This window comes from Ischnura elegans, chromosome 3, assembly GCF_921293095.1.
Source record: "Ischnura elegans chromosome 3, ioIscEleg1.1, whole genome shotgun sequence".
NCBI classification, from domain to species: Eukaryota; Metazoa; Arthropoda; class Insecta; order Odonata; family Coenagrionidae; genus Ischnura; species Ischnura elegans.
In genome coordinates, this window is record NC_060248.1 from 98,567,471 (window position 1) to 98,579,546 (window position 12,076).

At 37.5% G+C, this 12,076-nt stretch overlaps 1 protein-coding gene across 1 annotated transcript in view; it reads left to right on the forward strand.

The window, feature by feature from the left end:
* LOC124155230 overlaps positions 1-11,602 on the forward strand; it is a 264,237-nt gene extending 252,635 nt beyond the window's left edge. Inside the window, exons 3-7 of the mRNA XM_046528946.1 lie at positions 746-921; positions 3,952-4,067; positions 4,400-4,541; positions 6,259-6,586; positions 7,675-11,602. Coding sequence (XP_046384902.1) covers positions 746-921; positions 3,952-4,067; positions 4,400-4,541; positions 6,259-6,586; positions 7,675-8,146 — 1,234 coding nt within the window. The 3' untranslated portion in view covers positions 8,147-11,602. The remainder of the gene's footprint in view (positions 1-745; positions 922-3,951; positions 4,068-4,399; positions 4,542-6,258; positions 6,587-7,674) is intronic.
* The last annotated feature ends 474 nt before the right edge of the window (positions 11,603-12,076 follow it).

Here is a 12,076-nt window from a genome sequence, read left to right on the forward strand (position 1 = left end):
TTTCATCAGTGTTGGTGAATGAGAGTATCCTTATCCGGTGTTGCATTTGTTTGTTGACTCGGCGCCGTCGCGTCGCCCTAGTTCCATGGTCCGCTGCTGCCTTGAATTGTTTTCCTAGAAGCTCATGTAGGACCAAGCTTAGCAGCTGTAATGGAGCGTGCGGGGTTCGACCTTGAGGCTGGATTGGTGTTGCTTATCCTCTAGCATTGAAACTCACCCTTTGCGTCTACAGCATGTGGACAGCAAAGTTTCATGTTTAGAACACATGGAAGTACGGGTTTAGAACACATGGATATCCAAAAAACAACCTTGAGACCATCATATGATTTTTCGATCTTCCAGAACAACCACTTACGCCGCTTGAATCTACTTTTACTACCTGAGAGATACCCCCAAAGATGTAAATGCCAAGCAAAAGAGGCAATAAATTTGGAATCCCGCAAATTTATCGGTATGAATCCGATAGAGCCATAACTTTTCGTGGGGAAAAAAAGTATCACGGGAACACCGCTCCCGAGTCCAATGACAGCGGCGTTGTAACATCTGCTGTTCCCTTAACTGTTCGAAACCATAATCCTCGCATAAAACGGAAGCGCCGCAAGGGAATTTATCTTTGCCTCCCACAAAAGAATGTCACGCCAAGGAAATTGCCCGCAATCTATTGCTATCCATTATTTTTTCCCCCTATCCGATCCGGAAAGCCGTTTTCATTTGTTTTTTTTTTCTTCTTCTCTTCCTTCCCCAGGGACATTTTCTCCACGCTGAAGCTTTTGCGAGTGGAAATCGAGCTGCGACCTCCTAGCTCGGTCACATCTGTCCTGCGCATAAGGCGCCGAAGGTCACCTGCCCACGAGAGGGTCCGGAGACGCTGCACCTGCCCATCTCATCGCCTCGCCGTGTTATCATCGCTCTCCAAAAGAGGTGAGTGACCTCCGGGGAAGAGAAGTTGGGTCCCTGACCGCAGCATCGCCCCCCAACGGCTGTTCAGAGAAAGAGAAAAAAAAACCGCCATGTCTCCCTCCCTGTCCGTGAAAACTTCTTTAGGTGGTTGACCCAAACCACCTCTCCTCCCCCAAACTTCACGGCCCCGTTTAAGTTTTTCGTGGAAAAGTCACCCTTAGTTCATGACTAGACCCTCAGCTGATGGGTAGATAACCCTCTATTTTATGCCTTCAGAAGAGGCGAAACTGCAGGCAAAGTCGCGGCAAACGGAGAGAGGGGGTTGATAAATTCCACTTCACTTTATTTTCTGAATATCATGCTCCAATCATCTATTTATTTTTTCCGCGGTTCTTTTTAAATTTAGGTAAGGATATGATATTTTATGGTTTGTAATCAACAAAGAACAGTGATATAAAAAGTGATTAAACATCGAGAATACAGCTATTGCTACTTGTGTAAAATCATTTCCTTCCAATGGATCATATTTCATGAAATATGAGTTTTTGTGTATTATGGATATTTTAACATTGTTAAACTTTCAAAATATTTATATAATTCCCCTAAATAGTGCTAAAATTATGATAATATGATGATGAGCTACTCTCGTCATTGGGCGATTTGGCATCAGAAGTTCCATGGGCGTGTACTGGCAAAACTGGCTGTGGTCGATCAAATTGTAACTTTTTTTTGCAAAGAAAAGGTTAATGAAACCAAAATTTTAAGGAAATTATGACACCAATTTATTATTTTTTATAATTATTTGCTTGAAAAAATAATGAGTTTTATTTCAGTTCCATGTCATATACTAATATCATTTTTCTTCAAAAGGAAAATTTGTTCATAACTTTTGTTTTGAACTAAATTTATTTTCGCTAGCTACAAAAAAATAGGGGGGGGAGCAACTGCCCCCCTAGAAGCTTCTAGTGGGGGCAGTTGCTCTGCCCCCCACTTCCCTCGCTGGGTACGCCCATAGGAAGTTCATGACGAGCTAGTCTCGTCATTTCATCGCAAAGGGTTTAGTGGTTTAACCTCCCCTCCCCCAAGAGATTGGATGATAGAGTCTATGATGCCCCTTCAAACATTTGATTAATGGCCGCAGGAAATTATTAAAATCATGAAGCATTCCATTGTGGAAGGGAAATCTCATGGTGAACCAAGTTCATTTTTATTACTGGAATAAAATTTATGATGCATAAATTAAGCTATCATAAAAAATAGGAATTTGATTGAAAATGATGACCTTATTTCAATTCATTATCTAATACCTCCTCCTATTTCTTTTTTGCTAATGGTACCACTGAAATCACAGTACTCCCCAGTCAAGTCCATATAAGCAACTTGAGAGCAGAGTACCTGGAAGGGATTATGACTGGAAATCATTATGGTGGGGGACATAGTATTACATCCTTTAGCATTTTCACTACTGCAGCTGGAGATATTATATCTCCCACCATTAAAATTTGAAAAGAAATTCTCCTTAAGTTAAATAGATATTTTAATTTTTCACCTCACCTGTCCTAAAAGAAGGAGAATGAAAATTAATTCAAATAAAAAGCCAACCCAAGAACGTGATTATTAAACATCAAGAACAAAGCTATTTCCACTTGTATAAAATCATTTTATTCCTTCAAATGCACCCAGTGAGAAATGGGTGGTGGAATCCACGTGGAGCCCACGTGGAAAATTACCGTGGATACCACGTGTATTTGGTCGTGGAATCAACGTGGAATCCACGTGGAAATTTGGTGGAAAAATTAAAACAGCAGTAGGTGCTGTCCTAAAACCATTAAAACCTCAACCACTCTATAGCTAAACCTTCTATATATGTGTCTACGATTTTTCATGTGCTCTCATGGCTGCCTTTCCACGAATTATATAAAAATAGAATGTGCGATACATTTTCACATAACTAGCGTGGTTTCAGGATGATAAATGACGCAATGTCACACCAGAGAGTTAAGTTCCACAAATTAGAAATTCTGTTTAATTCTATGATAATCACCACAAATCCACTTGAAATCAACGTGGATTCCACGTGGGTGTAACCACTCAATATCCACCACCACCAAATATCCACCACTCAACGTGGATTCCACGTGGGTTCCACGTGGATTCCACCACCCATTTCTCACTGGGCAGTATATTTCATGAAATATGAGTACGATGTCACTGACAGGTTTTTGAAATTATCGATAAATGACCCACCAGTAGCAAATGCTCCCCTTCAAAACAGGCCATGTCAAAGCATTGCGGAAATTGTGATACCCCAGCCTAAGGGGAAGGGAAGTGATTCCAATATCACAAAATATAGGAATGTGAGCACAAAAAAGTGATTCATGGTAATGTGGTTAAGAGCCCTCCATCAATTAATTTCTTCAAACACATACCATCAGTAGCAGATCCAGGATCGCGACAAGGGGGTAACCTCCCAGCAGTAGTGGGGGTCCAAACAAATTACTATTCTATCTAGTGTAAATTGGATATCCAAGGAGAGGGGCTACACCCTCTCCTGAACCCATCTGGATCCGCCACTGGATTGTAACATGCCAAAAGTGTGTAAAATTGGGTCTAAGATTTTTTTTATTTTCATTTGTTAAAGTAGGTAAATACTGGAATGTGTAGCTAAATACTTTTTTACAAAGCGGAAACCTCCGAAATTTAAATTTTATCTCGGGGTTTATATCCCCCTTATATCCCACTGCATACCATAGATCCACCACTACATATGCATTCATGGGTATCGAGCTTATAAAGCTGGATTATTCTCACAATTGTGTAACAGAATTGTGAAAACTTTGCCATGAAAACAAAATTTGGCAAAGTCTCAGAATTTTTCTTGGGTTTTCTTCTGCATCAGTCAGATGGCTTGTGGACAGTTAGCACTGCGGAAACCTTCGTTCTATCATCATCCATAAGCCAACTGATACAGAAGAAAACCCAATTAAAATACAGAGATCAAACCATCACTGCTGAAACCTTTGTTCTAACAAAATTTGGCATTTATTTCAGATTCAACCAATCCGTTTCCTGTCCTTCAAGAATGTATATCTCATGAAAATGTTCCTGCACTGAATTATGTAGCAGTTGCCACAATAGAGTCTATAGATAAGCATCAGGTTATTCAGGTAAGAGTTTAACTTGAATGTGACTTCAAATGGGATGTTTGATGCTTTAGGTATGAATATGAGACTCTACAATCAATTGCTGTAAATTTTGGCAGATATGATGTATCCTTTACCCTTCAAATATGGAGTGCATGGAATAATTAATATTTATTTGCTGTTAAGGTTGTACTTGTAAATCATTTTTTATTTATCCAGAAATATTTTAGTCTCAATTAATGCTAATGTAACCAAACTACTAGGTAGTAATTTGATCTTGAACACCCCATTTCTAAATCCAATATCTAACACCATAACTTTTAAAGTATAAATAATATTAATTTTGCAATTTTCAGCAAAAATGTGACCTGACTGCGCTGCACCTAGCATTTGCGTCAGCACCTAGTTATAGAGATATTGAGCAGCTTTGTGATAGTGGCAGTGATATTAACCTTCTAAATGTTAATGGAAGAACAGCTCTTCATCTCCTCTTATCAGGTTGGTATGAATTGGTTTTTGAATCCAAGATATGGCGATGCCAAACCTTTACCGATGATATTGTTAGTGAATTAGCTCCATCAGCAATATTTTAGTTTTTGATCACGATTAAGATTTTTAAAAATAAAAAACTAATTTTCTGATTTTGTTTACTTTTTGCTGTATTCATGGCAAAAAAATCTACCCTTTCGTAATGAAGTTTCATGAGAAGCATTAACCATCTCATGATAAAGTCTCATGATATCCATCTCATGATGACATCACATGCTCCAGCTGAGAGGGTCATTACCTCTCAGCTACTACTACCTTCCTCAAATTAGCCTTGAGTGGTACATTGTTGTTTTCAATCCTGTGAGTGATTCATTCCTTCCTTGATCAGTTCTCCCTAAGCATGCTAATGAACTGCAACTCTAATGATGTCACCAACTCATGGACAGTGTTTGGCAATTTTTGTGTTTTGTTATCTTAAATGCATGAAAGAATGGCTGAATGAGGAACTTTTTTTTTCGTTGTCACTTGTATTTCCCTTCCAATCAGCCCAATTCTTTTTATGAATTGTGATTTTGAGTTTGAGGGAACAACCCTATTCTTCCCAAGTGAGGCCTTTGGTTGACCCCTCTGGCTCTGCCACCATTTCAAATGTTAGCATTCTCATTATCATATCGACAAGTCTTTAAACCCGTAGCTCTAATGATGAAATCCACCTTTAATCAGTTGCCATGATGGAAATGAATGAGTCACTCATTTAAGTTTATATGGTTTCTCACTTACAGTGAAATTGGTGAAACTGATTTTTCCAGATTTATTGCCTTCATTAGCCTAACTTTCTGGAAAGATTCACCCCTCTTTGGCCATTGTTATTAGCATACTGTACTTTGTTTTCCATATTACTTGCCTCATTACCTACATTCCTATTACAATTACATATTAAGTTCTAAATTCATCATGATAGCTTAGGCTGATGGAACAACAGAATAGGGTGGTTTCCTATTATTTTTTTATTGCCTAAATCGAAAGATTATTACTCCTGGAGTATGCATTTCACGCTCTTAGATTTTCGAATGACGATATCTATTTTTCGCGATTAAACGAAAAGTGAAAATTTTCTAGTGCGCGAAAACGCGACGGCTAAGTGTGAATGCTGGGAAAAGCTCGTGTGACTTATATCTGGTTCCAGCTGTCGCCCTGTGAGGTAACCTTGGGGCGAGGCTTTGAGCAGGCTGCCAGCAGGTAGCAGAGTACCCGGCTAGCTGGTAGCGCTTGGCTTAAATAAGGATTATTAATACCTTATCAAACGAAGGAAACTTTCCGACTTTAGCCAGTTTTAATAGGTGATTATTAAGGCATGTTTCCCTCAGCTCTGTACCTCATGCATGCATTGGTAATCTCAGACGATGTAAACCTCCTATCAACTTGTATAGAAACTAGGTCCCTGTGACGTCACGTGGAGTGGCATCGCATGGGCGCCAATCTGGCCTTTTTCAAATGAGGTTAAAATTGACCGTGGCCATTCGTCTAAACTGGGATTTCTAAAACCAAATAATATGTATATTATGAATACACTAATGGTGGGTAACGAATCGCAATCAATGCATTTTGTTTTCTTTGATGAAGGAAACTAACCTATCATTCAGTGCCTAAAACAAATCACCTTATTAAAATGAATTCCCTCCAATTTCCAATGTTACATTTGTCTCTCTTGCAAATATTTCCACAGGAGAATTAATTCAAGGTGGTGGAGGAAACAATATTTCATGGCAAGGACTCCTAAGTACTGTGGAAAGAGTGCTGAAAGCTGGTGCCAACATAGGAGCCAGGGATTGCTTTGGGGAAACACCACTTCTGGTGGGCTTGAGGAAATTGCTGGCTGCCGGGGAATACGGTCGTGCGGCTGAGTTGGGACACCTGTTGATTGAAGCAGGCAGTGATCCTGACGCTGTGAATCACGATGGCCGCTCGGCTCTCACATACAGTGTTAACCACTTAGATGACAGCGTCGCCCTCACTCGCCTCCTTCTCAATTGTGGAGCATCTGTTTGGTCTGGGTAAGGCTCACCTTATTTTGAAAGTACATGATTTATTACTTTTAGAAGTTTACCATATAAAGAATAAAGGATGTTTTACTGAGTCATTAACTCAATTCTACCCAGAAAACTTTCCGCTTGCAATAGTGAAGATATTAAGTTATGTTGCTCACGTTGTTGTCTTAAATAACCCATTGAACTATTTTGGAGATACATCAACTTGTTTATTCAGAATGATCCATACCCATTTGGCTAAACTGGGTGTTAACGAAGTCGGACACTAGCATTGTTCAATTTCTATGAGTGATCTTGATAGAAAGGATGAATCTTTAAGGGGAGCATATTTTTGGATGAGAAAAAAAGTTAAAATAAACTATAATGCTATTTAGAATATTGATCAAGTTATCTATTAGAACTCGGTATAAATCATAGGCGGTTCTAGAGGGGGAAGGGGGACACATGACCCCCCCCCCCAAGACCCATAAAAAATATGCAAGATTTTTAATACGGTCCCATTATCATTGCGTTCGTTTTGTATTACAAGGTATCCTTGTGCCCCCCCAGAACAAAATACTGGATATGGCCTTGCTTGTGCCCCTCCCCAGAAAGAAATCCTGGATCCGCCCCTGGTATAAATTCATAATGTTTTTCATGGGAAGAGAGAAATAATTTGATTTTCATAGTACAAACTGACTAGATGTCAAATAAGAGAAATTTTATTTTATACAAAGATATTGGTATGGAGATAAAGAGAGACAGGGTGCATGGCAATCCCACTACAAAAATTACTGTGTACATATGTATAACCTTACAGAAAATGCCAGTTCCAAAGTCATTTTTTTATAACTATGTCACATTGTATAAAAAATCCGATACGAAGTATTTCATGGTTGACTTAGGAATAATATTAATATTTTGATTAGGTCAACTGCCATTATATTTTGACTACAGTATTCATAACAAGGTTAAAAAAATGTGTATGCTTATCAGAAAGTGTTGGGACTAGTAATTTCTACTTCCATCTCTTCATCAATTACTAAGACTTTATCTATACATATACAAATAGAGATGTTATCTAATCTGTTTCTAATCTTTACCTGGCAATACAGTGGTGGTATTTCTGGAGCATCAGAAGGGGGGACTCCTATGGATAGGACTGGACACATTGGGGATGATGCAGCATGTGGAAATCCTTCAGCCATCACCTCCTCCACCTCCCATGACCGAGATCAGTCAGCATTCACGTGGTTCCTTCGTGCCGTCATTCGTCGTCGTCGAGTCGAGCATTGCTCGGAAACATTGGCCCTTCTCTCGCAAGTGATGGGGGAGTGCCCACGCAGAATGCACTCTCACGTCCTGAGAACCATGTTTCGCCACGTCAAATGTTACAAGATCCTGGGGCCAGTCTTCTACCAGCTAAAACTGAGCATGATGCGCTACTGGACCCAGCCACATGATTTGCGGTACCTTTGCTGGCGGTCACTGCGGAAGTCATTGCGGTCTGGCGGGCATCTTGTATCGGGAGCAGCCAAGTTAGGTCTACCTAAAGCTGTGCAGCAGTACTTACTGATGGAGACCTAAAAATGTACGGGATCGCTTCAAATATCAGATAAGAAAATTCGGAAGAGACCTTCTAATTCCTACTCTAACACTTATCCATGAATCTCTAATTCCATATCATTAGCTCAAACTCTTTATTTTTGCTTCGTGCATTTATTTTCTTATTAAACTGAATAAGCTAAAAAATGAGAAAAACTGCACTTAGGAAAAGAATGAGAGAGTATTCTGAAGAATATCTGATTATTTTGAAATCAGATTTCCTCAACCTCTTCCCAGTGAAGGATTTTATTTTCAATTTGTCAAATAGCTTCTATGCTCTCTGAATGAATATTTTGCTGATTTATGTATCCTATCCGGTGATAATGTTAACTATTTTATGAGCAAGCTTTGAAAAACTATGCAAAAATCTTAGTCTTCTTTGATAAGGAGAAAAGAAATATCTATCTCTCCACACCGCTGCTTGAGGCCTTCCTCGGCCATTAAAAAAGGTATCCCTCTACAATCTTACACATAAGCAGAAGCTTAGAAGGTTTTCAACATTTTTCGTAGGAAAAGCAAGAACTCATAATTGAGCTACATTATCATTTCAAATTGTACATGATCATTGCCAGTCTGGATCTGATTTGCAAGGAGATGTTTAAAATTAGATTAACTGACTCTTGGTCATGACAAAGAATGCAGTAGGAAATGTAAATCTGGGCTGTGACTTTTACAAATGATAAATGTGTTCATCTTTTAACTCATGGTAGGTAGGCACATGTATAAATATATTTATTTCCTATACTTAACAGTTTTGAAAGCTGAGTGAACTAATAATCTATCGTCTATTTGTAGGGTTGAGTGATTTATTCTGCATGGCAAGGTTATGCAACAAGTAGAGCAGTTACATGGAATTTACTGGGAATGGGGATGTGAAAATGAAAAAATATAAAATCTGACAATGTAGCAGTCGGCTCTAATTATTTAAGAGTACAGTTGCAAAGGAAAGTCTAAATTGGTTGAGATCATGAGGGCATACTGTTGAAGCAAGGTCAAAATAAATGTGCAAGCTTTAGATTAAGTCTGATTAAATTAAAACATTAAAAGAATGTTGGGATTACTTAAACCGAAATAAAATTTCAAGATCACAGATAAACAATTATTACATCCACATTTAAATTTCAATGCAAACAACATTAATAGGAATTCAGATTATTTTCCAATAACAATAAAGTGACAGGAACAACAAGGATTTGTTAACGAAAAATAGTGTAACATGGAAACAATCATTACATAAAACAATTTATTGTGTTACTCATTGGAAAAAAATATTCTTTGGAATGAATATTATGTAAAGGGTGTGCGGGGCAATATGAATGTATTTTGGTGAGATTTATGTCCCTCAATAATGAAGAAAAACCTGGAGCTGGCTTTCCCTCTGCATTGCAACTTGTAACATCTCAATGGAAAAAGTGATTTTTCATGAAACTGATGTTAAAAATACTGAAGGTTAACTACCTCTGATATAGTTTTCTCTCATCTGTCCAGAACAAACTCTTTCAGAGTATTTAGTTAATATTCCCATTACACACTAAGACCTATTAATTCACAGAAGATAACCATCCATTCAAGATACTAAATATTTATGGCCAAAAGCATTCCCTATGCTGTAATACTTTTTTTACATTAAAGATCATTTATCTCGGCGGATTTAGGCTAGAGGTAGTGGAATGTATCCATATTAGAAAAGCTGCTGCATTTTTCCACCAATTTTCTGGAACAGTGCAATGGTGTTTCTATTCTCAATAGATCATTTTAAGCTTTGATGGATTTATGCCACCTAAATTGTTGGCAAAAAATAAAGGAGGAAGAGAGAGAATGAAAATAAAAATTGTTGCTCTAACAGCAGTGGTGCCAGAAGCAAAGTTTCTTCGCCACAAAAAAGTCCAAGAAAACATGAGGAAAAATAGATGACCCAATAGGATTCCAATATTTAGGTACTATGTATATGTATTTTCATCACGGTCCTTCTAAATTTTCCAAGTGCATACATAGTTTTAATGTCGCATGACTTGCATTTTGCAGATTTTAGCAGAAGCAAAAATTCATTCTGAAGAAAGTTTTAAGTTATGGAAGAAAATGAAAAGTCATTTGTCTTCTTTCTATGACACATGATGAAAATTATTCTACAATGATCAAATATAGAGATTCAATCACCCTGCTTCGGGAGTTGTGTTTTTCAAGTAGCCTCATTGGTGAACTAGGTAAAAATCCATCATTTTAAGTGAGGTTTCAATGCAAGCACATACATAATGAGGAATATCTAAGGCATAAATACTAAGAATTTTTAAGGGTTTAATAAGACATGGAAAATAAAGAGTATACTAAGCAGCTACATCGTGATACATAACCAGCTGTTAATCTGGTTAACTCTAGATCCGTCTAAGATATTTGATGAACTTTTCAAAGTGCTCTGTAAATATCATGTGATATTTTCAGTGACATGAATTAAATGGCTTTCTATTTCTTGCTCATTAACATATCTTTAAATCTTGCGATATATTTTTAAGTTTTAGAATTTATTCTCTACTCTTTAGATATGGAGCTTAAAGAAGTGTGCTTTCTCTATGAGTAAAGTGATACAGGGTTTTGTAGGGGATGTTTTTATTCAAAGGATAAAAGATTACAGTGGCAGCAGTTATTGAGCAATTTGCTAAGAGATGGCTAGTTCATGTGTCTTATTAGTTCCTATATTCTAAAAACTGTGCAATGTCAAGTTGCATTACACTTTTAAATGTGTCCCTATACATAGAGAGTATATCTCAGCATAGGTATAGTGGTCAGAAGAGCTCAACTACTTGTGTTCATTGAATATCCAAAAGTTGTTCAAAATAAAATCTTGCCTACAAAAGAGTGTATGGAATATATGACAAGAGTGATGCAGAAAACTGATCTACTCCATTGAATGTGATGTTTCATCACTCCTGAATGTAAACTGAATGTAAATGTATTCATTAACTAAGTCTTCACTGCTGTCAGTGAGGTTCTGATTAAAGTGTTCATTTACCAAGTACTTAACTGTCCTATATAAATGACTTGCAGAGGTCTTGCTGACCTTTTTCTACAACAAGTTTTTTCACCTCTGTGTTCAGCATGCAAGAGGCTTCCAAAAATGGAAATGCTTTCAAAACTAACAAGTAAGCATGTGCAGGCAGTCACAGGATGGAGGGATACCTCTTGCTTGCATTTTGGTCAGGAGAGTTTGATGAAAAATACTTAGTGAGAAGGAGAGTTAGCCTTCATTAATGTACTCACCGTGATATATAAATATAGTCAACATTTCCTGCACATGAAAGAGAGATGATCATAAGTCATGCCTCTCAGACATGGGTCTTTGGCATTAAATGATTTCAAAATGCCATAAACTGGCATGCAAGAAGACAATTCAGGTAGTCCTCATTTAAAGTTATCCTTTAGCCCCTGACATGAAATTAACAATTCAAACAAAAATCAAATTAGAGGTGATGTATGGCCTCAACTTTATTTTGTATAGAATATAACGGAAAATTAATTTTTGATACGAGGGGTTGATTATTCATCATATATTACAGAGAAGTTAGCAAGAGAGAACAAGGAAATGGATGAGGAATTGGCTTATAATCTGGAGAATGGAAAATAGGAAATAGTTTTTGGCATCTACTTTACTCTTAAGAGGATAAAATGTAGGCTGGATTAACTTTTTTTTAAATCTCATTAACTTCTGTTTAAAATAATAACGGATTTGAAACGCTTTCATGACTGGCACCTATTACTGCTCACCAGTTCAATTTAATTTCTGGTCAATAGTGCATAGAAATGACCCTTCACTATTCCGAATGTTTTGGAAAAGATAAACTTTGCTAGTTAAAGTAAGTAACAATGTTTTCAATTCGATGAAATCCACCTTTTTTAGCAATCAATAGCCAATTTTCA